Below are 27,820 nucleotides of genomic sequence, written 5' to 3'. Positions count from 1 at the left end.
CACAAGAACTGAGTGCTGAAAGGATGTAAAGTGATATACATACTATACCTTCAGCAACATACCACAGTGTCTAAAAGGAAAATTAAAGGAAGACAGAGAGAAAGAGATAGTGAGAGGAATACTGTGGGCCCTTCAGGCAGGCAGTGTGCAGAAAAAGGGAAAAGGCTGGAGGGAAACTAGGTACATTGGTGGTAGGAAAGTGTACTGGTGAAGAAATGTGTGTTAGATATCATATGACTGAAGCACCATTGAACACAACTTTATAACTACCTTATAGTGATCCACTTAAAACATTTTATTTTTTAAAAATGAGGGGCCAGAGTGGTGGCGCAGGCTGTAGGGCATTTGCCTTGCATATTCTAACCTAGGATGAACCATGGTTCGATCCCCTGGCATCCCATATGGTCCCCCAAGCCAGGAGCGATATCTGAGCACATAGCCAGGAATAACCCCGAGCATCACCAGGTATGATCCAAAAACAAAACAAAACAAAATGTGTAAACAAAGGAGTAAGAGGGGCCGGGTAGGTGGCGCTGGAGGTAAGGTGTCTGCCTTGCAAGCGCCAGCCAAGGAAGGACCGCGGTTCGATCCCCCGGCGTCCCATATGGCCCCCCAAGCCAGGGGCGATTTCTGAGCACATAGCCAGGAGTAACCCCTGAGCGTCAAACGGGTGGTGCCCAAAAAGAAAAAAAAACAAAAAAAAAAAAAAACAAAGGAGTAAGAGAGAGGAAAATTCAGAATAAAAATGTAAGCCCAAATTAAGAAAGATGGTTGCATATTAAGTTACCCAATAATGAAACTATTTATTTATTTATTTTATTTATTTATTTTTGGTTTTTGGGTCACACCTGGCAGCGCTCAGGGGTCATTCCTGGGTCTCTGCTCAGAAATCACTCCTGTTTTTTTGGGGGGGTGTGCTCCCTAGGCCGCTGAGGAGATCTTCAGGGATTCAGAAACACAGGCAGACAGGCACAGGCAGGAGAAGTTTCCCTTGAAGTCCTCAGAGTGAACAAAGGCACAGCAGGGTGGAGCCTCCACAGGTCAGAGAGTTCAGCTTATTGGGTGGCGACCCCCACAGCCATGACTGAAACCTAATCACAATCATATATGTAATCAAGATGTTTAAATAAAGAGAAAAAGAAAGAAAAAAAAGAAATTACTCCTGGAAGGCTCAGGGGGTCATATGGGATGCCAGGATTCAAACCACTGTCCTTCTGTATGCAAGGCAAATGACTTACCTCCATGCTCTCTCTTCGGCCCCAAACTATTTTTTTTTTTATAAATATTCAGCAGTCTGTTCTTGATATTATTACTGTAGGTAGAGAAGGGACCACTGTAACAATGACAGTTGGAATCAATCACTCTGGACACTGGGTTTTGAAAAGAGATAAAATGATACACGATACTCCTTTACTAACAATATAGCAAACCACAGTGTATAAAAAGAAAAAAAAAAAGGAAGAAAGAGAGAGAAATGTCTGCTACAGAGGCAGGCAGGAGAGAGGGTGAATCAGAAGGAAAACTGAGGACATTGGTAATGGGAAATGTGCATTGGTGAAGGTTGTTGGACATTGTATAACTGAAACTAACTCATAAACAACTTTGTATAAAAAAGAACTTATGGCAATGAGAAAATTTGAGAAAAATAAAAAAGAACATGCAAAGTTTTAAAATGCACACAAAATCTAAGTAAATAAATACTTTTTTAAATGTGAAAAATCAAAGTCGCTCAAGGCTATTGTAGATTAAATTTAAGCTTTATGTAGAGGTTGAACCTAATATTCCTAAATTATTTTATAATTTATTAAATTAATGTTTATCATGTCTTATACGATGAATAAAAACATAAAAATGAATAAAAATACTGAGGTTGAAAGAAATTAAGACAATATAAACCAAGTCCACACCTTTCTCATGGATCAACTTAATCTTAGAAGCCAACATTGACTATTCTAGAACTTAACTTCTTCGTATTCTTCCTAAGCCGTTATCTAACTAGAAGAACTAAGTTTATTGCTAAAAAAGAGGAAATTTACTTTTGGTTCTTCTTCTGTTACTTTCTTTTTTAAAAAGTCTACCTCTTGGGGGCCAGAAAGATAGCATAGAGGTAGGGTGTTTGCCTTGCATGCAGAAGAATGTTGGTTTGAATCCCGGCATCCCAGGAGTGATTTCTGAACATAGAGCCCTGAGTGCTGCTGGGTGTGACTCAAACAAACAAACAAACAAGCAAAAAGCCTACCTCTATTGCAATAAAATATAACATGCTTGCCATCTAGTTTGATTGCATTAATTTTTTGGCTTTTTGAGTACACCCAGAAGTAATCAGGATTGATTCTTTATTCTGTGCTCAAAAGCTACTCCTGACAGTGCTCACAGAATCATAGATCATAGAATCATAGGGATGGAACTGAGGTTAATGCTTTGTGAGACAAATCCCTTATGTACTGTCTCTCTGGTCTTCATTGGGTAAAATGTTTAAAGTGTTGGGTGTGCAGTGTCTGGCAAATGTATGCTATGTGTTTGTTTAAAAAAAACTGAGGTTGCCTGGGTACCTGGTGCCTGAGACATGTCATCTGCATCTCTCCTCGTAAAATGTGGACTTTTACATACACTCTGGTGTGTGTGCTCTGGTGTGTGTGCAATACAGGGTCTCTCTCCACCTGTGGCAAAGCCCAAACTTTCTCTTCAGCACATCTAAATCTCATCTTTTCATTTTTTAGTAACATGAATGTGTGGAGATTTTTATTCCCCTCTTTTAAATGAGTAAGGTGTGTGTGTGTGTGTGTGTGTGTGTGTGTGTGTGCGTGTGTGTGTGTGTGTGTGTGAGTGTGTGTGGTTTTTCATAGTTTATTTTTTTTGGCACACCTGGCATTGCTTAGGGCTTTCTCTGGCTCTGTGTTCAGGAAATATTGGGGTTGGGGGGGCTGGGATTGGTCCTGGGTCATTCATGTTGCAAGGCAAAAGCCTGCTGTACTATTTTTCTGATCTGACTTTGATTTTTTTATTTTCACCTAGCGATGCTTAGGGTTAACTTTTGGCTCTGCATTCAGGGATCACTCCTGGAAGTCCTAGGCCCTAGGGGGACCATATTGGATCAAAATCAGGTAGATATTATGTAAGGCAAAAACCTGCCATACTATCACATTGGCCCTATCTTTGACTATTTTGAAAGAATGTGATATAAAAATTCTGACAGAATGTTAATTATTGTGATTTTATCAGAAGAGAATTAGAAGGTTTTTCAGTATTTGGAGAAATACCAGAGCTTTTTTTAAATTTCTTATATATGTGGTATAGCTAGAAATTCACTACTATGTCACTGGTCCTTCCAACCATCTTTCACATTTTAAGTCTCCATTCATGAAATGTGTTGGTAGGTATTGTATTTGGCACTCTCAATATATGACCATACCTATAAAAAATACTGGAGTAAAGAGACACAGTACAGTGGGTAGAGTGCTTGCATTGTACACACCTGACTTTCTCTGGATCCTCCTATTTTCCTCTGTGAACTGGTCCCAGTAATTCCTGGCACAGAGCTAGGAGTAACCCCTCTGGACCACCAGTTACGGTATCCCCCCAAAATACTAAAACATTTTTATCACATCTAATTTTGATCCCATATCCTTCTCCTAATCTTAATACATATCAAATTATTTTAAATGCTATTAAAGTGCCAGAATATTTCCAAAAATTCAAAATATAAATATTTTCTTAAGGAATTTATAAAGTAGATTTACTACATTTTGAAAAAACAGGTAATCCACATTTACAATAAACCTCTTTATCTTATCAACAGATTACTAACAATTAATTGTGAACCTAGAAGTGATCAATTGGGAAGCTTACAGGAGAGAGGTAGGATGTAGCTAATATGAATGAGGTCCTGAATTTGATCCTCAGTATTGAAAAGGGGAGAGAAATAACTTGTTACTAAACTATAAGCAAGGTCAAATGACTAATCAGAACAGAAACCGTCATGATTTTGTAGGATCCAGTCAGGTTCAAGACTCGAGTAACTTATTTTATTGCATGGATTTTATGCTTTCGTACAGCAATTTCCCCCCATGGTTTTTCAGTGTTGGAGTCTTACACAATCCAAGATTTGTCTATTACAAGAAAACATATAGTGAGTAAGATAGTGTTTCAGAGCCATATTGGCACCATGAGTAGTGCCACCTCCTTTCCACCCAGAAGATTTTAGCAGGTGCTCAAAGAAGTAGCCTGCCAGCCAAACCTACCCGCTTACTGGTCTCTTCCTCCTGAGCCTTTCTGAACTCGTGTTCCAGGGAGCAGTCCAGCTCGGTAAAGAGACCCACCTCCTCACAGTTCTTCAGAAATCGTGTTGGGGTTGGAGTCTGATCTGAAAACAGACACCGAATGATCAGTCCATCTTTTCTTCAAAAGCAAGTGCAAGCATGAGTTGAATTTACTAACTTCCTCCCCTCCCTGTTTAGCTGCAGTGGGACCATCCATCATCTCCAAGCCCTTTAAATTATATTAAAGCAGGGGCCGGCGAGGTGGCGCTTGAGGTAAGGTATCTGCCTTGCAAGCGCTAGCCCAGGAAAGATCACGACCATGGTTTGATCCCCCGGCGTCCCATATGGTCCCCCCAAACCAGGGGCAATTTCTGAACCCTTAGCCAGGAGTAACCCCTGAGCATCAGATGGGTGTGGCCCGAAAAAACAATAAATAAATAAATAAATAAATAAATTATATTAAAGCATAGATGAAAAAACTTCACCAAAATCAAAGTAAAAATATGATGGGCAGAGGGTCACACAAACTGTGAGATCTTGTTGGCAACTTCAGGAGACCCAATCAATGACTTTTTGGGTTCTATATCATTGAAACACACATACATAAACTTGCACACATACAAATACACATACACTTTGCCAAAGGTGCCTTCCTTTTTTTATTTTCTCCTTTCCTTTCACCTTCTTTCACTAATGGGACAGTAAATGTGATATCAGGAAGCAGAGAGAAAAATTTTGTTTCTAAAATTTTAGATGAAAAAGAAATAGAACCAATATAATATTTCTATTATCTTAATGGAGAAGGAACACTCAGATATTCTATCTCATTCAACTTCTATTCTTTACAAACACAGATTTTGTAATATAATATACCATATCAATAAAATCAATAGATGCACAGAAAATATTTGAGAAAGTCCACCATGCATTCATGATAAAAACTCTCAACAAGATAAAATGAAGGAAGTTTGCTAATCATTAGAGTCAAGGCCATTTAGCACAAGCCTTGAGCAAACACTATACTCAATGGGGAAAAACTAAAAGTCTTTCCTCTAAGATTTGGCATGAGACAATGTTGCACTCTCTCACCACTCCTATTCCATATAGTTCTGAAAGGATTTGCCATAGCAATTAGGCCAGAAAAATATGTCAAGGGTGTCTATAGAGGAAAGGAAGAAGTCAAACTCTCACTGTTTGCATATGACATAATACAATATTTAGAAAATCCTAAAGACTCTACTAAAAAGCTTCTAGAAACAGTAAATTTATATAATAAAGTGGTAGATTACAAATTAATGTCGAAAATCCATATCTTTTCTAGATACAAATAATTAAAGAAAAGAAAAAACATTAAAAAGAACAATCCCATCCATATATGCCTCAGAAAATCAATTATTTTGAAGTCAACTGAAGAGGTGAAAAACTTATACAAATAAAATTACAAAGCACTACTTTAAGAAACAAAAGAATACACGGGGAAATGGAGACATATAACCTGCTCACATATTGGGAGGATTAACATAATTAAAATGGCAATACTTCTAAGAGCATTATACAGGTTTAATTCAATTTCTTTTGTTTTGTTTTTGGGTCACACCCGGCAGTGCTCAGGGGTTGCTCCTAGATCTATGCTCAGAAATTGCTCCTGGCAGGCTCGGGGGACCATATGGGATGCCAGGATTTGAACCACTGTCCTTCTGCATGCAAGGCAAATGTCCTACCTCGATGCTATCTATCCAACCCCATTTAATTCCATTTCTATGAGAATACCAATGACATTCTTCAAAAAAGTGGATCAAACACTCTTGAAAATCCTTTGGAATAATAAATATCCATGAATAGCCAAAGCAATTCTTGGGAAAAAGAAGGTGGGAGACATCATTTATCCCAACTTTAAAATATACTATATTTATTAGTAATCATTACAACAGCCTGGTATTGGAATAAAGACAGGCTCTCAGATCAATGGAACAGACCTGAATATTCTGGAATGGACCCACAAATATTTGATCTCTTAATCTTTGATAAAGAAGCAAGAAATACAAAATGGAGCAAAAAGAATCTTCAACAAATGGTGTGGGGAAAATTGGTCAACTACATGAAAAACCATTAACTCAGACCTCTCTTTAACATAAGGCACAAAGGTGAAATAAAAATGGATTAAAGACCTTGATATCAGATCTGAAACTATAAGGTACATGGAGTAAAACATAGGAAGAACACTCCATGAACTTGAAGCTAAAGGTATCTTTAAGGATGAAACAGAAACAACACTGGGCTAGCAAGTGGAAGCAAGGATAAACAAATGGGTCTTCATTAAACTGAGAATCTTCTGCATCTTAAAAGAAATGGTGACTAGGATACAAAGTCTATCCACCAAATGAGAGGAACTATTCACCCAATACTCATAAGGCATAAATATCTAAAAAATAAAAGGCACTGATAGAACTTAGCAAGAAAAAAAATTTCAAAATAACCTCATCCAAAATGGGGAGAAAAAATGAACAAATATAATGATGCCCAAAAGATTCATTAAAAAAATGCCCACCCAAACCACAATCATGTTTGTAATCAAGGTGTTTAAATAAAAATATTGATTTAAAGGAATAAGCCTGAGGACAATGAAAAAAATCTGGAAGGTATTATATGCTACAAAATTATAATAGACAGAATCATATTGGAGTTGAGAAAGTCATTCAAATCAATGGAATATGTTTCAGAGTCCAGAAATAATTCCTCAGCCATAGTGACAGTGAGTTCATAAATAAAGAAACCAAGAGCATGAAATAAAAAAAAACCTTTTCAACAAGTAGTGTTGAGAGAACTGGACAGACACATGTAAAAAAATTAAATTGGGCCACTATCTCATACTATATAAACAAGAGTAAATACAAAATGATTCATATGTTAGACTGGAATTTATTAAACATATTGAGAAAACCATAAATAAAATATTACATAATTTTAAAAAATGCCCCACATTACTAATCATCAGAGAGATGAAAATCAAAATGGCAAAGACTGGCATGTATCACAAATAACAAGAACAACCAGTGCTGGCATGGAAGTTGGGAGAAAGGAACTCGCATTCACTGTTGGTGAGAATGTGGACTGACTCAGCCTTTTTGGAAAACAATATGGGCTTTTCTCAAAAAACTAGAAACTGAGCTTGCATCTGAACCAGAAATTCCACTCCTAAGGATATACCCTAGGAGCGCAAAAGCAAAATGCAGAAAAGCCCTCTACACTCCTATGCTTGTTGCAGCAGTATTAACAATGGCCAGAATCTGAAAAGAAAAAAAAAAGAACATGTGCAGAAGAATAGATGAATTGATAAAGAACTGTGGTGCACCTACACAATGGAATACCATGCAGCTGTTAGGAAAAATGAAGCCATAAAATTTACTTGCATATGGATGCATATGGAGATTATTATACTGAGTTTAATGAGTCAGAGGGTGAGAGATAGACATAGGATAATTTTACTCATTTGGAAGTTATAAAAAAAATAAAAGATAGTATGGTAATAATATTTAGAAACAATAGAGATGAGGGCCAGGAGATTCAGTCCTGAATCTTGAAGCTTGCAATAAGGAGTCAGCATTGTAGTTAGGGCAGAAAAGGGCCCACTATGACAATGATAGTTAGAACTCATCATTCTGGACAAGAACCTAGTGCTGAAATGGTATAACATGATATACATGGTACCCCATTCATGAAATAGTGCAAACCACAGTGCCAAAAAGGAAAATAATGAAAGAGAGGTAGAAAGAGAGAGAGGACGTCAGGTTGGGAAAATCTACAAAACTACGCCTGCCCAGTGGGGCCAGACCATGAGAAATTGTGAGTGCTGCCTGTGTGTGTCTGTCTCCCGTCCTGTCGCCTGAACCTCTTGGGAGTGGGCCAAAAAGAGGCTCCAGCAGAGCACAGCCGCTCCGCTTTGCTACGCAGCCATGCGCTCTTTCTAAGGAAAGAACAACATTGAAACAAGAAGAAAAAATCACACTGAGAACTGTGCTGGATTACTGAAGCCCAGCATTTCTCCCCAGAGAGTCTTCTCGGTTGTATGCTCGGGCCTAAGATTTGATCCTGTGTGAGGCTTCATCCACAGAGGACACTGCTTCGTAGGAGGCAAGTCAACCCACCCATAAAGGGCAGAGTAAGAGGAGCATGTCCGTGTATATAATTTACCCAATGAATACCACCACAACACGTAGAAAAACCCACAATACAAGTATGACAATTGGGGAAACAATGCAGGCCAGCATCAGACATAGAGAATGAAGATGACAGTTCTGATGACCAGAAAATGACCAACCAACTAATCAATCTCTCAGATAAAGAGTTTAGACAAGCAATATGGAAGATGCTCAAAGAATACAAAAAAACTATGGGTCAAGTTGAACAGAACACTAATAAGAACCAAGAAAATATGAAGACAGAAATCACAAAACTCCAAACAGAAATAACAAGTCAACTAACAGGCCTGAAAAAATCAGTAAACCAATTGAATGACAAAATGGATAAGCTTTACACCAGGGTAACAGAAGCTTAGAATAGAATTGGTGCTGTGGAAGATGAGATAAATAACAACTCCATACAGTGGGAGAGATTGGAAAAAAAACTTAAAGCAAATGAACATTCAATGGAAAAATTAGTCAAAGAATGGGAACAGATGAAAATAGAAGTTTATGATAAGCTCAACAGAAACAACTTAAGAATCATTGGAGTCCCAGAAACCCAAAAAGAAAATTTCCAGGAAGAATCAATGGTCAAGAACATCATTAAAGAGAAACTTCCAGCGCTAAAGAATATATGCAATCAAATCCTGCATTCCTGAAGAGTGCCAACCAAAAAAGTTCCCAGAAAAACTACCCCAAGACACATCCTAGTCACAATGACAAATCCCACAGATAGAGACAGAATTCTGAAAACAGCAAGATCAAAAAGGGAAATTACATTGAAGGGAGCATCCTTGAGATTTACAGCAGACCTGTCACCAGAAACACTCAAGGCCAGAAAGCAGTGGTGGGACATAATGACAAAACACAATGAAATGAATGCTTCACCTAGAATACTGTACCCAGCAAAACTCACTTTCTGGTTTGATGGAAGAATACATGGTTTCACAGACAAAAAACAGCTCAGAAACTTTACAGAGTCAAAACCAGTCTTAAGAGAAAAACTGAAAGACCTAATTTAAGACAAGACTGACAAAAGGACATACCAAATTTCAATATAAAGATGGCATTAAATTCCAGGATAATTCTTTCTCTCAATGTCAATAGACTAAATGCATGAGTTAAGAGACAGAGTGGCTAAATGAATAAAAAAACTCAATCCAACCCTCTGCTGCCTACAAAAAACGCACCTGAATAGTCAGAACAAACATAGACTCAAAATAAAAGGCTGGAGGAAAATCATCCAAGCAAATAACACTTATAAAAAAGCTGGAGTGGCCATACTAATATCAGATAATGCAAACTTTATATTCAGGAAGGTTGGAAGGGACAAAGATGGAGATTTTATATTAATCAAGGGGTATGTGTAGAGCAGGAAGAAATCACTCTCCTAAACATATATGCACCGAATGAGGGTCCAGCAAAATATTTAATACAATTGTTGACAAATCTGAAAAATAATATCAATAACAACACAATAATTCTGGGGGACCTCAACACGGCTTTGTCAACACTGGAAAGGTCAACCAGACTGAAACCCAACAAGAATATAGTAGACCTGAGAAGAGAAATTGAAAAAAGAGGCCTAGTGTATATCTATCTATCTATCTATCTATCTATCTATCTATCTATATCTATATATATATATATGACACTCCATCCCCAGAAACCTGGATAACATTCTTCTCCAATGTACATGGGACATTCTCCAGGATAGACTACATGCTGGTACATAAAACATACCTCCATAACATCAAGAGGATAGAAATCTTGCAGGCTACCTTTGCTGGCCACAAGGCTCTGAAATTATATGTGAATTCTAAAGGGACACAAAAGAAAAATTTTAACACCTGGAAGTTAAACAGCTTCATACTTAATAATCAATGGGTTCGAGATAAAATCAAAGAGGAAATCAAAACTTTCCTGGAAACAAATGATAATAAAGACACAAACTATGAGAACTTATGGGACACAGCAAGAGCAGTGCTGAGAGAAAAATTTATAGCTTTGCAAGCAACATCAGGAAGGAAGAAGGGGCTTACCTGAGTAGCTTGACGCAGCTCATAGAACTAGTAAGTGCTCAACAAAAGGATCCAAAAATAGGGAGACAGTAGAAAATAACAAAGCTGAGAGCAGAAATCAATGAAGTGGAAACCCAAAAAACAATCTGAAAGATCAACAAAAGCAGAAGTTAGTTCTTTGAAAAAATAAACAACATTGATAGACCACTGGCAAAACTAATAAAGAGAGAGAGAGAGAGAAACTTGATAACTCGTATTAGGAATGAAAAAGGAGAGATCACTACTGATATGGCAGAGATTTAAAGGGTAATCAGAAACTACTTTGAGAAACTCGACGCCACTAACAATGAGAACCTGAAATAAATGGATAAATTCTTGGACTCTTATAATCTTCCACAGTTAAATGAAGAGGATGTAGCATATCTAAACACCCCCATCACTGTTGATGAAATTAAAACGGTAATCAAATGTCTATCCAAAAACAAAAACCAAGGCCCAAATAGATTCACCAATGAATTTTTTCAAACTTTCCAAGAGGAACTACTACCAATCCTGGCAAGACTCTTTCATGAAATCGAAAAACGAAAACACTTCCAAATAGTTTTTATGAAGCCAACATTACCTTGATACCTAAACCAAACAGAGATGCTACAAAAAAAAATTACAGACCAATATCGCTAATGAATGCAGATGCAAAGATCCTCAACAAAATCCTGGCAAATAGGATTCAATGCCTCTTTAAGAAGATCATCCACTACGATCAAGTAAGTTTCATCCAAGAATGCAAGGATGGTTTAACATCCATAAATCTATCAACATAATACACAATATCAACAAAAAAGAAAAATAAAAATCACATGATCATATCAATAGTTGCAGAGAAAATATTTGATAAAGTCCAACACCCATTCTTGATCAAAACTCTCAGCAAGATGGGAATGAAAGGAACCTTTCTCAATATAGTTAAGGCCATCTACCACAAGCCAGTGGCAAATATTATCCTCAATGGAGAAAAACTAAAAGCCTTCCCTCTAAATTCTGGCACAAGACAAGGCTGTCCTCTCTCACCACTCCTATTCAACATAGCACTGGAACTACTCACTATAGCGATTAGGCAAGAGAAAGATATCAAGGGAATCAGATAGGAAAGGAAGAAGTCAAGTTCTCGCTGTTTACAGATGACATGATACTCTACTTAGAAAACCCTAAAGACTCTACCAAAAAGCTACTAGAAACAATAGACTCGTATAGCAAGTTGTCAGACTACAAAACTAACACACAAAAATCAATGGCCTTTCTATACACCAATAGTACTAAGGAAGAAATGGGCATTAAAAAAATAACCTCATTCACAATAGTGCCACACAAACTCAAATATCTTGGAATCAACTTGACTAAAAATGTGAAGGACCTATACAAAGAAAACTATAAAACTTTTCTCCAAGAAATAAGAGAGGACACGCAGAAGTGGAAACACATACCCTGCTCATGGATTGGCAGGATTAACATCACCAAAATGGCAATACTCTCCAAAGCATTATACAGATTTAATGCGATCCCTCTAAAGATACCTGTGACATTCTTCAAAGAAGTGGATCGGGCACTTTTGAAATTCATTTGGAATAATAAACACCCTAGAATAGCTAAAGCAATCATTGGGAAAAGAATATGGTAGGAATTACTTTTCCCAACTTTAAACTTTACTACTAAGCAATAGTTATCAAAACAGAATGGTATTGGAATAAAGACAGGCCCTCAGATCAGTGGAATAGGCTTGAATACTTAAGAGAATGTTCCCAAGACATACAATCACCTAATTTTTGATAAAGGAGCAAGAAATCCTAAATGGAGCAAAGAAAGCCTCTTCAACAAGTGGTATTGGCACAACTGGCTAGCCACTTGCAAAAAATTGAACTAAGACCCCCAGCTAACATCATGTATGAAGGTAAAATCCAAATGGATGAAAGACCTCGATATCAGACCTGAAATCATAAGATATATAGAACAACACGTAGGCAAAACACTCCAGGACATTGAGACTACAGGCATCTTCAAGGAAGAAACTGCACTCTCCAAGCAAGTGAAAGCAGAGATTAACAGATGGGAATATATTAAGCTGAGAAGCTTCTTCACCTCAAAGGAAATAGTGCCCAGGATACAAGAGCCACCCACTGAGTGGGAGAAACTATTCACCCAATACCCATCAGATAAGCGGCTAATCTCCAAAATATACAAGGCAGTGACAGAACTTCACAAGAAAAAAACATCTAATCCCATCAAAAAATGGTTTAGAAGAAATGGACAGACACTTTGACAAAGAAGAACTACAAATGGCCAAAAGACACATGGAAAAATGCTCCACATCACTAATAACCAGGGAGATGCAAATCAAAACAACTATGAGGTACCACCTCACACTACAGAGATTGGCACACATCACAAAGAATGAGAACAAGCAGTGTTGGCAGGGATGTGGAGAGAAATGAACTCTCTTCACTGTTGGAGGGAATGCTGCCTAGTTCAACCTTTATGGAGATTCCAAAACTTGGAAATCGAAATCCCATACTATCCAGCTATACCACTCCTAGGAATATACCCTAGGAACACAAAAGTACAATACAAAAATCCCCTCCCTACACCTATATTCATCACAGCACTATTTACCAAGTAAGACTCTGGAAACAACCAAGATGCCCTTCAACAGACGAATGGCTAAAGAAACTGTGGTATACATACACAATGGAATATTATGCAGCTGTCAGGAGATATGAAGTCATGAAATTTTCCTATACATGGATGTACATGGAATCTATCATGCTGAATAAAATAAGTCAGAGAGAGAGAGAGAGAAAAACACAGAATGGTCTCACTCATCTATGGGTTTCAAGAAAAATGAAAGACATTTTTGCAATAATAATTTTCAGACACAAAAGAGAACAGAGTTGGATGTTCCAGCTCACCTCATGAAGCTCACCACAAAGAATGATGAGTTTAGTTATAGAAATTACTACATTCTGTACTTTCCTAATAATGAGAATGTATGAGGAAAATGGAAAGCCTGTCTAGAGTACAGGCAGGGGTTGGGTGGGAAGGAGGGAGATTTGGGACATTGGTGATGAGACTGTTGCATTGGTGATGGGTGGTGTTCTTTACATGACTGAAACCCAAACACAATTATATATGTAATCAAGGTGTTCAAATAAAATAAAATATAGTAAAAAAAGAAAGAGAGAGAAATGTCTACACAAAAGTAGGAAGGGAGCAAAGGGGAGGGACACTGGGGACACTGGATGGGGAAATGTGCACTAGTGAAAGTAGGTTTACATGTTGAAACTCAACCATGAACAATTTTTAAACCACAGTACTGAAGTTAAAAAATAATTTAGGAATATAAAAAATTGGACCTGGAGTGGTGGTGCAGAGCCGTAAGGTGCCCGCCATGGTGGTGCTAGCCTAGGATGGACCGTGGTATGATCCTCTTGCATTCCATATGGTCCCCCAAGTCAGGAGCAATTTCTGAGTGCATATCTAGGAGTAACCCCTGAATATCACTGGGTGTGGCCCCAAAAACAAAAAATAATAATAAACCAATTTTATATTTAGTTTCCTTTGATAAAGCTAAATTATTGTCCAAGAATTCTCTTCAAAAAAAATAGAATTTCTTTTATATACTTGAATTTGTGGAAAGCTACTATTTATTAATTTGGATTCTAAAGTCACTATTTCAGGTTATATATACACATATATATACATATGTACAAACTATATTGGACAATGAATGGAAGAAAGTCTGGCCATGCTAATCTTCGATGATAAAAACTAGAACCCTGAGTGATTAAGGGGATTTTTCAAGATCTTCTGTGTAGATATGACTATAAGTATATACCTATAATAATAAAGGTACCTGATATTGTAGAAAACATGGCTAGACTCTTGATGCCCCTTGTTCACCCTGACCTACATCCAGTCTGAAAATCTATTTCTGCACATCTAAGTGCAGTGACTTTTTAAAATGAGTCCCCCATTTCTGCTTTCTTTCTAAATCACTTTATGACAGGAAACTAGAGTTGAATTTACTTTTCTAAGTAAGAGAGTAGTTAATCACAACAAATTATCTATGAAGTTTAAAGAAAATCGAGGAATAGACAGTAATTAATTACCTTATTTTATCAGCCCTTCATAAATAATGTCTCTGAGTTCCATATAGAAAAGTGGCTTTCCTACCTATTTAGACACCAATGGTTGATTTGGACTCCAATGAACCATATTCCCTAAAAACACTCTACTGCATTCTTAGCCTAATCTGTAAGATAGTGATTTTTTTTAGAGTATCAATGAATCTAGTCCAGAAGATTCTAATTTGGACATTACAGATAAAACACATATAAATAATAGGTTTTATTAGAAATATGTTATTAATATATTAATTAATTTAATATACACATATATAAATCTACATATAAATAAATACGCATATAATACACATATAAAACTCTATTCCATATAACTGGTGGGTTTGTAAAGATAAATGTGTGTTTATGTAGCATTTTTTTGTTTACAGATTTATCTTCATTCACATGGCCCAGAATCTCTGTAGTTGTAGGCAACAAATTATTTCAGAAATGGGAAGATGAGTTCCTTGCCCAGGATCACACAGTTTGAAGCCACCTTTTTACTCATTAACAAGTTCCCTTTTTACCTTTAAGTTTACCGCCCCAGGTAATGCCACACACAGCCCTGCAGGAAACGAATGGGTCAGAAGTGCTGGGCCTCTCAGGGATTCAGACGTGTCCACTCATCAACTTCACACAACAGGAAAAACCACACTACAACTGTGACAATGGGGAAACCTCGCAGGCAAACACCATGCACAGAGAATGAAGACGAAAGCTCGGATGACCTAATAAATTCCAACCACCTGATTAACCTCTTGGATAAGGAACTTAAAATAGTAATATGGAAGATGTTTGAAGAACTCAAAGAAAGCATAGATCGATTTGAACAGAACACAAAGACAGAAATCAGAAAACTCTAAACTGAAATAACATATCTGAAAAACATGGTAGCTCAACTGAAAACCTCAAGGGATGGTCTCACCAGTAGGGTATCAGCAGCTGAGGAGAGAGTCCAAGTACTGGAAGATGTGATGCAGAAAAACTCAACACAACAGAAGAAATTGGAAAAGAGCCTTAAGACAAATGAACAGGCAATGGAAAAAGTACTCAAGGAATGTGAACAGATGAAAATAGAAGTCTTTGATAAACTCAACAGAAACAACATAAGAATAATTGGAGTCCCAGAGAACCAGATAGTAGATTTCCAGGAAGAATCAACTGTCAAAGACATCATCAAAGAGATACTCCCAGAGTTAAAGACTACATGCAATCAAATCCTGCATGCCCAAAGAGTACCAGCTAAAAGAGACCCAGAGAAAAACACCCCAAGACACATCCTTGTTACAATTAAAAATCCCACAGATAGAGATAGAATACTGAAAGCAGCAAGATCAAAAAGGGAAATTACATTCAAAGGAGCATCCCTAAGACTTACAGCAGACACGTCACAAGAAACTCTCAAAGCCAGAAGACAGTGGTGGGATATTGTGACAAGGCTGAATGAAATGAATGTCTCACCGAGAATACTTCACCAGCCCGACTCACATTCAGGTTTGAAGGAAGAATACATAGCTTCATGGATAAACAACAGCTCAAAAACTTCACAGATGATAAACTAGCCTTAAAGGAAAAACTGACAGGTCTACTCTAAGACAAGAGAGACCAACAAACACAGCAAACTTATCTACAAAGATGACATTAAATCCTATGACAATCATCTCCCTCAATGTCAATGGACTAAATTCACCAACTAAAAGACACAGAGTGGCAAAATGGGTCAAAAAGATGAATACAACCTTCTGCTGCCTACAAGAAACACATCTGAATAGTCAGAACAAACATAGACTCAAAATCAAAGGCTGGAGGAAAATCATCCAAGCAAACACCCTCAAAAAAGCTGGGGTGGCCATAATAATATCTGATGACACAACTTTATACTCAGAAAAGTGGTAAGGGACAAAGATGGACACTATGTACTAATCAAGGGATATGTGCAACAGGGAGAAATCAGACTTAAACATATATGCACCCAATGAGAGACCAGCAAATTATCTAATACAATTACTGACAAATCTGAAAGAAATCAATAACACAATAATTGTGGGAGACCTCAACACGGTCCTATCAACACTTGATAGGTCAACCAGACTGAAACCCAACAAAAACATACTAGCCCTGAAAAGAGTAATGAAAGAAAGAGGACTAGTAGATATATATAGGACACTCCATCCCAAAAAACCTGGATACACATTCTTCTCCAATGTACATGGGTAATTCTCCAGGATAGACTACATGCTGACACATAAAATATACCTCCATAAAATCAAGAGGATAGAAATCTTGCAGGTTACCTTAGCGGACCACAAGACTCTGAAATTAGATGTGAACTACAAAGCCACACAGAAGAAAAACCTTAACAATTGGAAATTAAACAACCTGCTAATGAAGAACAAGTGGGTCCGAGATGAAAACAAAAAGGAAATCAAAACTTTCCTGGAAACAAATGATAATGAAGACACAAACTGCCAGAATCTATGGGACACAGAAAAAGTGGTCCTGAAAATTTATAGCTCTACAAGCACACATCAGGAAGGAAGAAAGGGCATACCTGAATAACTTAATAACGCAGTTCAAAAAATTAGAAAATGACCAACAAAAAGAACCAAAAATAAGGAGACAGAAGGAAATAACAAAGCTAAAAGCAGAACTCAATGAAGTGGAAACCAAAAAGCAATCCAAAAGATCAATGAAAGCAGAAGTTGGTTCTTTGAAATATAAGCAAGATTGATAGACCATTGGCAAAACTCACAAAGAAAGAGAGAGAGAGAGAGAAATCTGATAACCCATATTAGAAATGAAAAGGGGAGATCACAACAGATATTGCAGAGATCCATAGGGTAATCAGAGACTACTTTGAGAAACTTTATGCTACTAAACATGAGAACCTAGAAGAAATGGAAAAATTCTTGGACATTTATAACCTTTCACATTTTAGTAAGGAGGATGTAGCATATCTAAACACCCCCATAACTACTGAGGAAATTGAAACTGTAATCAAACATCTGCCCAAAAAGAAAAGCCTAGACCCAGATGGATTTCCTAATGAATTTTTTCAAATCTTTCAAGAGGAGCTACTACCAATCCTAGCCAGGCTCTTCCATGAAACTGAAAAAAACAGGAACACTCCCAAACAGCTTTTATGAAGCCAACATCACCTTGATACCTAAACCAGACAGAGATGCTGCCAAAAAAGAAAATTACAGAACAATATCCCTGATGAATGCTGATGCAAAGATCTTCAACAAAATCCTGGCAAATAGGAATCAATGCATCATCAAGAAGATCATACACTACAACCAAGTAAGTTTCATCCCAGGAATGCAAGGATGGTTTAACATCTGTAAATCTATCAACATCATACACAATATCAACAAGAAGAAAAATAAAAATCACATGATCATATCAATAGATGCAGAGAAATTATATGATAATATCCAACACCCATTCTTGATCAAAACTCTCAGCAAGATGGGAATGGAAGGAACCTTTCTCAATCTATTTGAAGCCATCTACCACAAGCCAGAGGCAAATATTATCCTCAATGGAGAAAAAATAAAAGCCTTTCCTCTAAATTCTGGCACAAGACAAGGCTGTCCGCTCTCACCACTCCTCTTCAACATAGTACTGGAAGTTCTTGCTATAGCGATCAGGCAAGAAAAAGATATCAAGAAAATTCATATAGGAAAGGAAGAAGTCAAGCTTTCATTGTTTGCAGACGACATGATACTCTACTTAGAAAACCCTAAAGACTCTACCAAAAAGCTTTTGGAAACAATATACTCATATAGCAGGGTGGCAGGCTACAAAATTAACACACAGAAATCAATGGCCTTCATATACACCAATAATGATAGGGAAGAGAAGGAAGTCAAGAAGGCAATCCCATTCACAATAGTGCCACACAAACTCAAATATCTTGGAATCAACTTGACCAAAGACATGAAGGACCTATACAAAGAAAACTATAAAGCACTGCTCTGAGAAATAAGAAAGGACACATGCAAATGGAAACACATACCCTGCTCGTGGATTGGCAGGATTAACATCATCAAAATGGCAATACTCCCCAAAGCATTATACAGATTTAATGCGATCCCCTTAAAAATACCCATGACATTCTTCAAAGAAGTGGATCAAACACTTATGAAGTTCATCTGGAACAATAAACACCCTCGAATAGCTAAAGCATTCCTAGGGAAAAGGAAAATGGGAGGCATTATTTTCCCCAACTTTAAACTGTACTACAAAGCAACAGTTATCAAAACAGCATGGTATTGGAATAAAGAAAGACCCTCAGATCAGTGAAATAGGCTTGAGTTCTCAGACAACGTTCCACAGACATTCCCCAGACATACAATCACCTAATTTTTGACAAGGGAGAAGAAATCCTAAGTGGGGCAGGAAAAACCTCTTCAACAAGTGGTGCTGTTAGAACTGGTTAGCCACTTGCAAAAAAGCAAACATAGACCCCCAGTTAACATCATGTACAAAGGTAAAATCCAAATGGATTAAAGACTTTGATATCAGACCTGATACCATAAGGTATATAGAACAACATGTCGGTAAAAACACTCCATGACATTGAGACTAAAGGCATCTTCAAGGAGGAAACTGCACTTTCTAAACAAATGGAAGCAGAGATCAACAGATGGGAATACATTAAACTGAGAATCTTCTGCACCTCAAAAGAAATAGTGCCCAGGATACAAGAGTCACCCACCAAGTGGGAGAAACTATTCACCCAACACCCATCAGATAAGGGGCTAATATTCCAAATATACAGGGCACTGACAGAACTTTACAAGAAAAAAACATCTAATCCCATCAAAAAATGGGGAGAAGAAATGAACAGACGCTTTGATAAAAAAAGAAATACAAATGGCCAAAAGGCACATGAAAAAAAAAAAAGCTCCTCATCATTAATCATCAGAGAGATGCAAATCAAAACAACTATGAGATACCACCACACACCACAGAGATTGGCGCACATAACAAAGAATGAAAACAATCAGTGCTGGCGGGGATGTGGAGAGAAAGGAACTCTTATCCACTGCTGGTGGGAATGCCATCTAGTCCAACCTCTATGGAAAGCAATATGGAGACTCCTCCAAAATCTGGAAATTTAGTTCCCATTCGACCCAGCTATTCCACTCCTAGGGATATACCCAAAGAACACAAGAACACAATACAAAAACCCCTTCCTCGCACCTATATTTATTGCAGCACTATTCACAATAGCCAGGCTCTGGAAACAACCAAGATGCCCTTCAACAGACGAATGGCTAAAGAAACTGTGGTACATATACACAATGGAATATTATGCAGCTGTCAGGAGTGATGAAGTCATGAAATTTTCCTATACATAGATGTACATGGAATCTATCATGCTGAGTGAAAAAGTCAGAGGGAGAGAGAGAGAGAGAGACGCAGAATAGTCTCACTCATCTATGGGTTTTAAGAGAAATAAAAGTCATTTTTTGCAACAATCCTCAGAGACAATGAGAGAAGGGCTGGAAGTTCCAGCTCACTTCATGAAGCTCACTACAAAGAGTGGTGAGTGCAGTTATAGAAATAACTACACAGAGAACTACCATAAGCATGTGAATGAATGAGGGAACTGGAAAGCCTGTCTAGAGTACAGGTGGGGGTAGGGTGCGATGGCTGGAGATTTGGGACATTGGTGGTGGAAATGTTGCACTGGTGAAGGGGGTGTTCTTTACATGACTGAAACCTAATCACAATCATATATGTAATGAAGATGTTTAAATAAAGAAAAGAAAAGTTTCAAAAAAAATTACCTCCTCAATCTAAATCTCGTGCTTTCGTCTGGCTCTCCTCCCAGTTTAGAAAGCTCTATTACCTGTTTGAAAGATAATGTTGACTATCTAAAATTTAGAAGTAGTGGGGCTAGAGTGGCAGCATTTGCCTTGCAGGTGGCTGACCCAGGATGGATGCAGGATCGATCCCAGGCATCCCATAAGGTCCACTAAACCAGGAGCAATTTCTAAGCACAGAGCCAGCAGTTATCACTTAGTGCCACTGATTGTGAGCCAAAAATATTAGATATATAAAAGGTGTTTTCTGGGAAAAATAACCTACATCTCTGGACTTCATATTTCTCATATTTCAAATAAAGTTCTAAAGTTAGATCATTTCTTTGAGCCCTAAATTACTACCATAATGGTAGTGGTTTTTTTTTAAGCCTTCACTGGAAGTAAGCCACCATTGAAAGGAAAGCAAATCAAGACAGCTGGTGAGACACTAGAAACTAGAACAGAGGTAAATTATGAATAAAGTAGTTTTCTGTATGAAAGATGTGTGTAGAAATGACCTGAAAATTAAAATATGGGGTGATATGTGATATCTGTGATTGTGCATATATGTCTGTGTGTAGATAGTTCCCAAATATTTGGGTGATTTTACTTTGTCAGTAATAAGACAATAATAAGACTTAGCCCTTTGTAAACACTTTCTCACTAATTTTCACACCAGCCACATTTTCTTGTTTTACTTAATAGGAGACAGAAACTCATACCAGGTCCCATTTAGAAACCTAGTACATGGAGAAATGGCTGCATGTGGGGGTTTCCAGGCAAAGTGCTGATTGCTCTACCTGCAGAGTCTCCACCCGGCTGTGCTTCTTCTGAGGAAACTGAGCACCTGAAGGGAGCCCTGTCCTACCCTTCTCTGTCTTTCCTGAACTCTGGAAGCTCTCCTCAGAGCCCTGGGAAGTGACCCCAAAGAAATTACATTCAGAAGCTACCCAGCGAGCCAGTGAGTGAGTGAGAAATGGCAGCATGTGGGGGTTCCAGGCAGAGTGCTGATTGCTCTACCTGCAGAGTCTCCACCCGGCTGTGCTTCTTCTGAGGAAACTGAGCACCTGAAGGGAGCCCTGTCCTACTCTTCTCTGTCTTTCCTGAACTTTGGAAGCTCTCCTCAGAGCCCTGAGAAGCGAACCCCAAAGAAACTACATTTGGAGGCTACCCAGCGAGCCAGGGAGTGAGTAAGAAATGGCTGGATGTGTGGGTTTCCAGGCAGAGTGCTGATTGCTCTACCTGCAGAGTCTCCACCCGGCTGTGCTTCTTCTGAGGAAACTGAGCACCTGAAGGGAGCCCTGTCCTACTCTTCTCTGTCTTTCCTGAACTCTGGAAGCTCTCCTCAGAGCCCTGGGAAGTGAACCCCAAAGAAACTACATTCGGAAGCTACCCAGCGAGCCAGTGACTCTCCTCAGAGTCCTGGGAAGTGAACCCCAAAAATACAGCATTCTGAAGCTGCCCAGCGAGCGAGTGAAAATTACGCCTGACCAGTGGGGCCCGACTGTGAAAAACTGTGAGTGCTGCCTGTGTGTGTCTCTCTGCTATCCTGTTGCGTGAACCTCCTGAGAGTGGGCTGAAAAGAGGCTCCAGAAGGCACTTAGCTCCACTTCGCTACGCAGCCGTGCACTCTTTCTAAAAAAAGAACACCATCACAAGAAGAAAAAAACCACACTAAGAACTGTGCTGGATTACAGAAGCAAGAATTTATCTCCAGACTGTCTACTCTGCTGCGTGCTCGGGCCTAAGATTTGATCCTGTGTGAGGCTTCATCCACGGAGGACTCCCCTAACTTGGAGGCAAGTCGGCCCATTCAGAAAGGGCGGAGCCAGAGAAGTGTGTTGCCTGCATCATATAACCAATGAATACCACCACAACAGGTAGAAAAACCCACAATACAAGTGTGACAATGGGGAAACAACACAGGCCAGCATCAGACATAGAGAATGAAGATGACAATTCTGATGACCAGTTAACGACCAACCAACTAATCAATCTCTCAGATAAGGACTTTAGAGTAGCAATCTGGAATATGCTCAAAGAACTCAAAGAAACCATGAATAGAGTAGAACAGAACACTAATAAGAATCAAGAAAATATGAAGACAGAAATCACAAAACACCAAACTGAAATAACATGTCAAATAACAGGCCTGAAAAAATCAGTAAACGAAGTGAATGACAAAATGGATAAGCTCTGGGACAGGGTATCAGAAGCTGAGAATAGACTTGATGCTGTGGAAGATGAGATACATAACAATTCCATACAACAGGAGAGATTGGAAAAAAACTTAAAACAAATGGACAATGAAAAAATTAGTCAAAGAATGGGAACAGATGAAAATAGAGGTCTATGATAAGATCAACAGAAACAACTTAAGAATCATTGGAGTCCTAGAGACCCAGGAAGAAAATTTCCAGGAAGAATCAACGGTCAAGAACATCATTAAAGAGAAACTCCCAGAGCTAAAGAATATATGTGATCAAATCCTGCATGCTCAAAGAGTACCAACCAAAAGAGACCCAAGAAAAACCACCCAAGACACATCCTAGTCACAATGACAAATCCCACAGATAGAGACAGAATTCTGAAAACAGCAAGATCAAAAGGGGAAATTACATTCAAGCAAGCATCCTTGAGATTTACAGCAGATCTGTCACCAGAAACACTCAATGCCAGAAAGCAGTGGTGGGATATTGTGACAAGACTGAATGAAATGAATGCCTCGCCTAGAATACTGTACCCAGCAAAACTCACTTTCCAGTTTGACGGAAGAATACATGGTTTCACAGACAAAAAACAGCTCAGAAACTTCACAGACTCAAAACCAGTCTTAAGAGAAAAACTGAAAGACCTAATTTAAAACAAGACTAACCAAAAGACACAACAAATTTCGATATAAAGATGGCATTAAATCCCAGGACAATTCTTTCTCTCAACGTCAATGGACTAAATGCACCAGTTAAGAGACACAGAGTGGCTAAATGGATCAAAAAACTCAATCCAACCTTCTGCTGCCTACAAGAAACGCACCTGAATAGTCAGAACAAACATAGACTCAAAATAAAAGGCTGGAGAAAAGTTATCCAAGCAAACAACACCCATAAAAAAGCTGGAGTGGCCATACTAATATCAGATAATGCAAACTTTATACTCAGGAAGGTTGTAAGGGACAAAGATGGACATTTTATATTAATCAAGGGGTATGTAGAGCAGGAAGAAATAACTCTCCTAAACATATATGCACCAAATGAGGGGCCAGCAAAATATTTAAAACAACTGTTGACAAATCTGAAAAACAATATTAATAACAACACAATAATTGTGGGGGACATCAACACTGTTTGTCAACACTGGATAAGTCAACCAGACTGAAACCCAACAATAATATACTAGACCTGAGGAGAGAAATGGAAGAAAGAGGCCTAGTGGATATATATAGGACACTCCATCCCCAGAAACTTGGATACACATTCTTCTCCAATGTACATGGGACATTTTCTAGGATAGACTACATGCTGGCACATAAAACATACCTCCATAATATCAAGAGGATAGAAATTTTGCAGACTACCTTCGCTGACCACAAGGCTCTGAAATTATTTGTGAACTCCAAAGGGACTCAGAAGAAACACTTTAACACCTGGAAGTTAAACAGCCTCATACTCAATAACCAGTGGGTCCGAGATGAAATCAGGAAGAAAATCAAAAGGTTCCTGAAAACAAATGACAATAAAGACACAAACAATCAGAACTTATGGGACACAGCAAAAGCAGTACTGAGAGGAAAATTTATAGCTTTGCAAGCACACATCAGGAAGGAAGAAGGAGCTTACCTGAGTAGCTTAATGACACAGCTAATAGAACTAGAAAGTGCTCAACAAAAGGACCCAAAAATAGGAAGACAGAAGGAAATAACAAAGCTGAGAGCAGAAATCAACGAAGTGGAAACCCAAAAAACAATCCGAAAGATCAACGAAAGCAGAAGTTGGTTCTTCGAAAAAATAAACAAGATTGATAGACCACTGGCAAACCTAACAAAGAAAGAGAGAGAGAGAAACTTGATAACTCGTATCAGGAATGAAAAAGGAGAGATCACTACTGATATGACAGAGATTCAAAGGGTAATCAGAAACTACTTTGAAAAACTCTATGCCACTAAAAATGAGAACCTGGAAGAAATGGATAAATTCTTGAACTCTTATAATCTTCCACAGTTGAAGGAAGAGGATGTAGCATATCTAAACACCCCCATCACCATTGATGAAATAAAAATGGTAATCAAAAGTCTGCCCAAAAACAAAAGCCCAGGCCCAGATGGATTCACTAATGAATTCTTTCAAACTTTCCAAGAGGAACTACTACCAATCCTGGCAAGACTCTTTCATGAAATTGAACAAACGGAAACACTTCCAAACAGCTTTTATGAAGCCAACATCACCCTAATACCTAAACCAGACAGAGATGCTACGAAAAAAGAAAATTACAGACCAATATCGCTGATGAATGCAGATGCAAAGATCCTCAACAAAATCCTGGCAAATAGGATTCAATACCTCATTAAGAAGATCATCCACTACGATCAAGTAGGTTTCATCCCAGGAATGCAAGTATGGTTTAACATCCGTAAGTCTATCAACATAATACACAACATCAACAACAAGAAAAATAAAAACCAAATGATTATATCAATAGATGCAGAGAAAGCATTTGACAAGGTCCAACACCCATTCTTGATCAAAACTCTCAGCAAGATGGGAATGAAAGGAACCTTTCTCAATATAGTTAAGGCCATCTACCACAAGCCAGTGGCAAATATTATCCTCAATGGAGAAAAACTAAAAGCCTTCCCTCTAAATTCTGGCACAAGACAAGGCTGTCCTCTCTCACCATTCCTATTCAACATAGCACTGGAAGTACTTGCTATAGTGATTAAGGAAGAAAAAGATATCAAGGGAATCCAGATAGGAAAGGAAGAAGTCAAGCTCTCACTGTTTGCAGATGACATGATGCTCTACTTAGAAAACCCTAAAGACTCTACCAAAAAGCTTCTAGAAACAATAGACTCATATAGCAAGGTGGCAGGCTACAAAATTAACACACAAAAATCAATGGCCTTTCTATACACCAATAGTAATAAGGAAGAAATGGACATTAAGAAAACAACCCCATTCACAATAGTGCCACACAAACTCAAATATCTTGGAATCAACTTGACTAAAAATGTGAAGGACCTATACAAAGAAAACTATAAAATTCTGCTCCAAGAAATAAGAGAGGACACGCGGAAATGGAAACACATACCCTGCTTATGGATTGGCAGGATTAACATCACCAAAATGGCAATACTCCCCAAGGCATTATACAGATTCAACGCTATCCCTCTAAAGATACCTATGACATTCTTCAAAGAAGTGGATCAGGCACTTTTGAAATTTGTTTGGAACAATAAACACCCTAGAATAGCTAAAGCAATCATTGGGAAAAAGAATATGGGAGGAATTACTTTCCCCAACTTTAAACTTTACTACAAAGCAATAGTTATCAAAACAGCATGGTATTGGAATAAGGACAGACCCTCAGATCAGTGGAATAGGCTTGAATACTCAGAAAATGTTCCCCAGACATACAATCACCTAATTTTTGATAAAGGAGCAGGAAATCCTAAATGGAGCAAGGAAAGCCTCTTCAACAAGTGGTGTTGGCACAACTGGCTAGCCACTTGCAAAAAATTGAACTAAGACCCCCAGCTAACATCATGTATGAAGGTAAAATCCAAATGGATTAAAGACCTCTATATCAGACCCCAAACCATAAGATATATAGAACAACACATAGGCAAAACTCTCCAGGACATTGAGACTACAGGCATCTTCAAGGAGGAAACTGCACTCTCCAAGCAAGTAAAAACAGAGATTAACAGATGGGAATATATTAAGTTGAGAAGCTTCTGCACCTCAAAGGAAATAGTGCCCAGGATACAAGAGCCACCCACTGAGTGGGAGAATCTATTCACCCAATACCCATCAGACAAGGGGCTAATCTCCAAAATATCAAGGCAGTGACAGAAATTTACAAGAAAAAAACATCTAACCCCATCAAAAAATGGGGAGAAGAAATGAACAGACACTTTGACAAAGAAGAAATACAAATGGCCAAAAGACACATGGAAAAATGCTCCACATCACTAATCATCAGGGAGATGCAAATCAAAACAACAATGAGATACCACCTCAAACCACAGAGAATGGCACACATCACAAAGAATGAGAACAAACAGTGCTGGCGGGGATGTGGAGAGAAAGGAACCCTTATCCACTGCTGGTGGGAATGCCATCTAGTTCAACCTTTATGGAAAGCAATATGGAGATTCCTCCAAAAACTGGAAACCGAGCTCCCATACGACCCAGCTATACCACTCCTAGGAATATACCCTAGGAACACAAAAATACAATACAAAAATCCCTTCCTTACACCTATATTCATTGCAGCACTATTTACCATAGCAAGACTCTGGAAACAACCAAGATGCCCTTCAACAGACGAATGGCTAAAGAAACTGTGGTACATATACACAATGGAATATTATGCAGCTGTCAGGAGAGATGAAGTCATGAAATTTTCCTATACATGGATGTACACAGAATCTATTATGCTGAGTGAAATAAGTCAGAGAGAGAGAGAAAAACGCAGAATGGTCTCACTCATCTATGGGTTTTAAGAAAAATGAAAGACATTCTTGCAATAATAAATTTCAGACACAAAAGAGAAAAGAGCTGGAAGTTCCAGCTCACCTCAGAAAGCTCACCACAAAGAGTGATGAGTTTAGTTAGAGAAATAACTACATTTTGAACTGTCCTAATATTGAGAATGTATAGGGAAATGTAGAGCCTGTTTAGAGTACAGGCGGGGGTTGGGTGGGGAGGAGGGAGATTTGGGACTTGGGTGATGGGAATGTTGCACTGGTGATGGGTGGTGTTCATTTTATGACTGAAACCCAAACACAATCATGTATGTAATCAAGGTGTTTAAATAAAGAAAATAAAAAAAGAAGAAACCTAGTACATAATTGTGCTGGAAAGTGACAATCCTACTAACCCATAATTCTTTTGAACAACATGGGAATTCTTTTTGTTTGTTTATTTGGTTCTTATTTGTTTAATTTGGGGCCACACCGGGCAATGCTCTGGGGATACTCTGTCTCTGCACTAAAAAATTACTCCTGGCAGGCTCAGAGGACCTACCATATGGAATGCTAAGAACTGAACCTGGGCCACTCATGTCAAAGCAAACACCCTACCCACTGTTTTCTGGACCCAGGAATTCTTTTAATACTTTATATCAAACTCCATTTCAATCCTATAAACTTCC

The 27,820-nt window shown here is 38.2% G+C and overlaps 1 protein-coding gene and 1 long non-coding RNA gene across 2 annotated transcripts in view; both read right to left on the bottom strand.

Moving 5' to 3' along the window:
- LOC126020538 (uncharacterized) overlaps positions 1-27,820 on the bottom strand; it is a 725,825-nt gene that overhangs the window by 382,763 nt on the left and 315,242 nt on the right. The window lies entirely within an intron of this gene.
- Positions 1-27,820, bottom strand: part of CREB5 (cAMP responsive element binding protein 5) — a 426,942-nt gene that overhangs the window by 376,975 nt on the left and 22,147 nt on the right. The window contains exon 3 of the mRNA XM_049781993.1: positions 4,242-4,363. Coding sequence (XP_049637950.1) covers positions 4,242-4,363 — 122 coding nt within the window. The remainder of the gene's footprint in view (positions 1-4,241; positions 4,364-27,820) is intronic.

The sequence above is a fragment of the Suncus etruscus genome, chromosome 10 (assembly GCF_024139225.1).
Source record: "Suncus etruscus isolate mSunEtr1 chromosome 10, mSunEtr1.pri.cur, whole genome shotgun sequence".
In the NCBI taxonomy this organism is placed as follows: Eukaryota; Metazoa; Chordata; class Mammalia; order Eulipotyphla; family Soricidae; genus Suncus; species Suncus etruscus.
The sequence above is the reverse complement of the archived record's forward strand: the minus strand, read 5'-3'. Positions and strand labels throughout refer to the sequence as shown.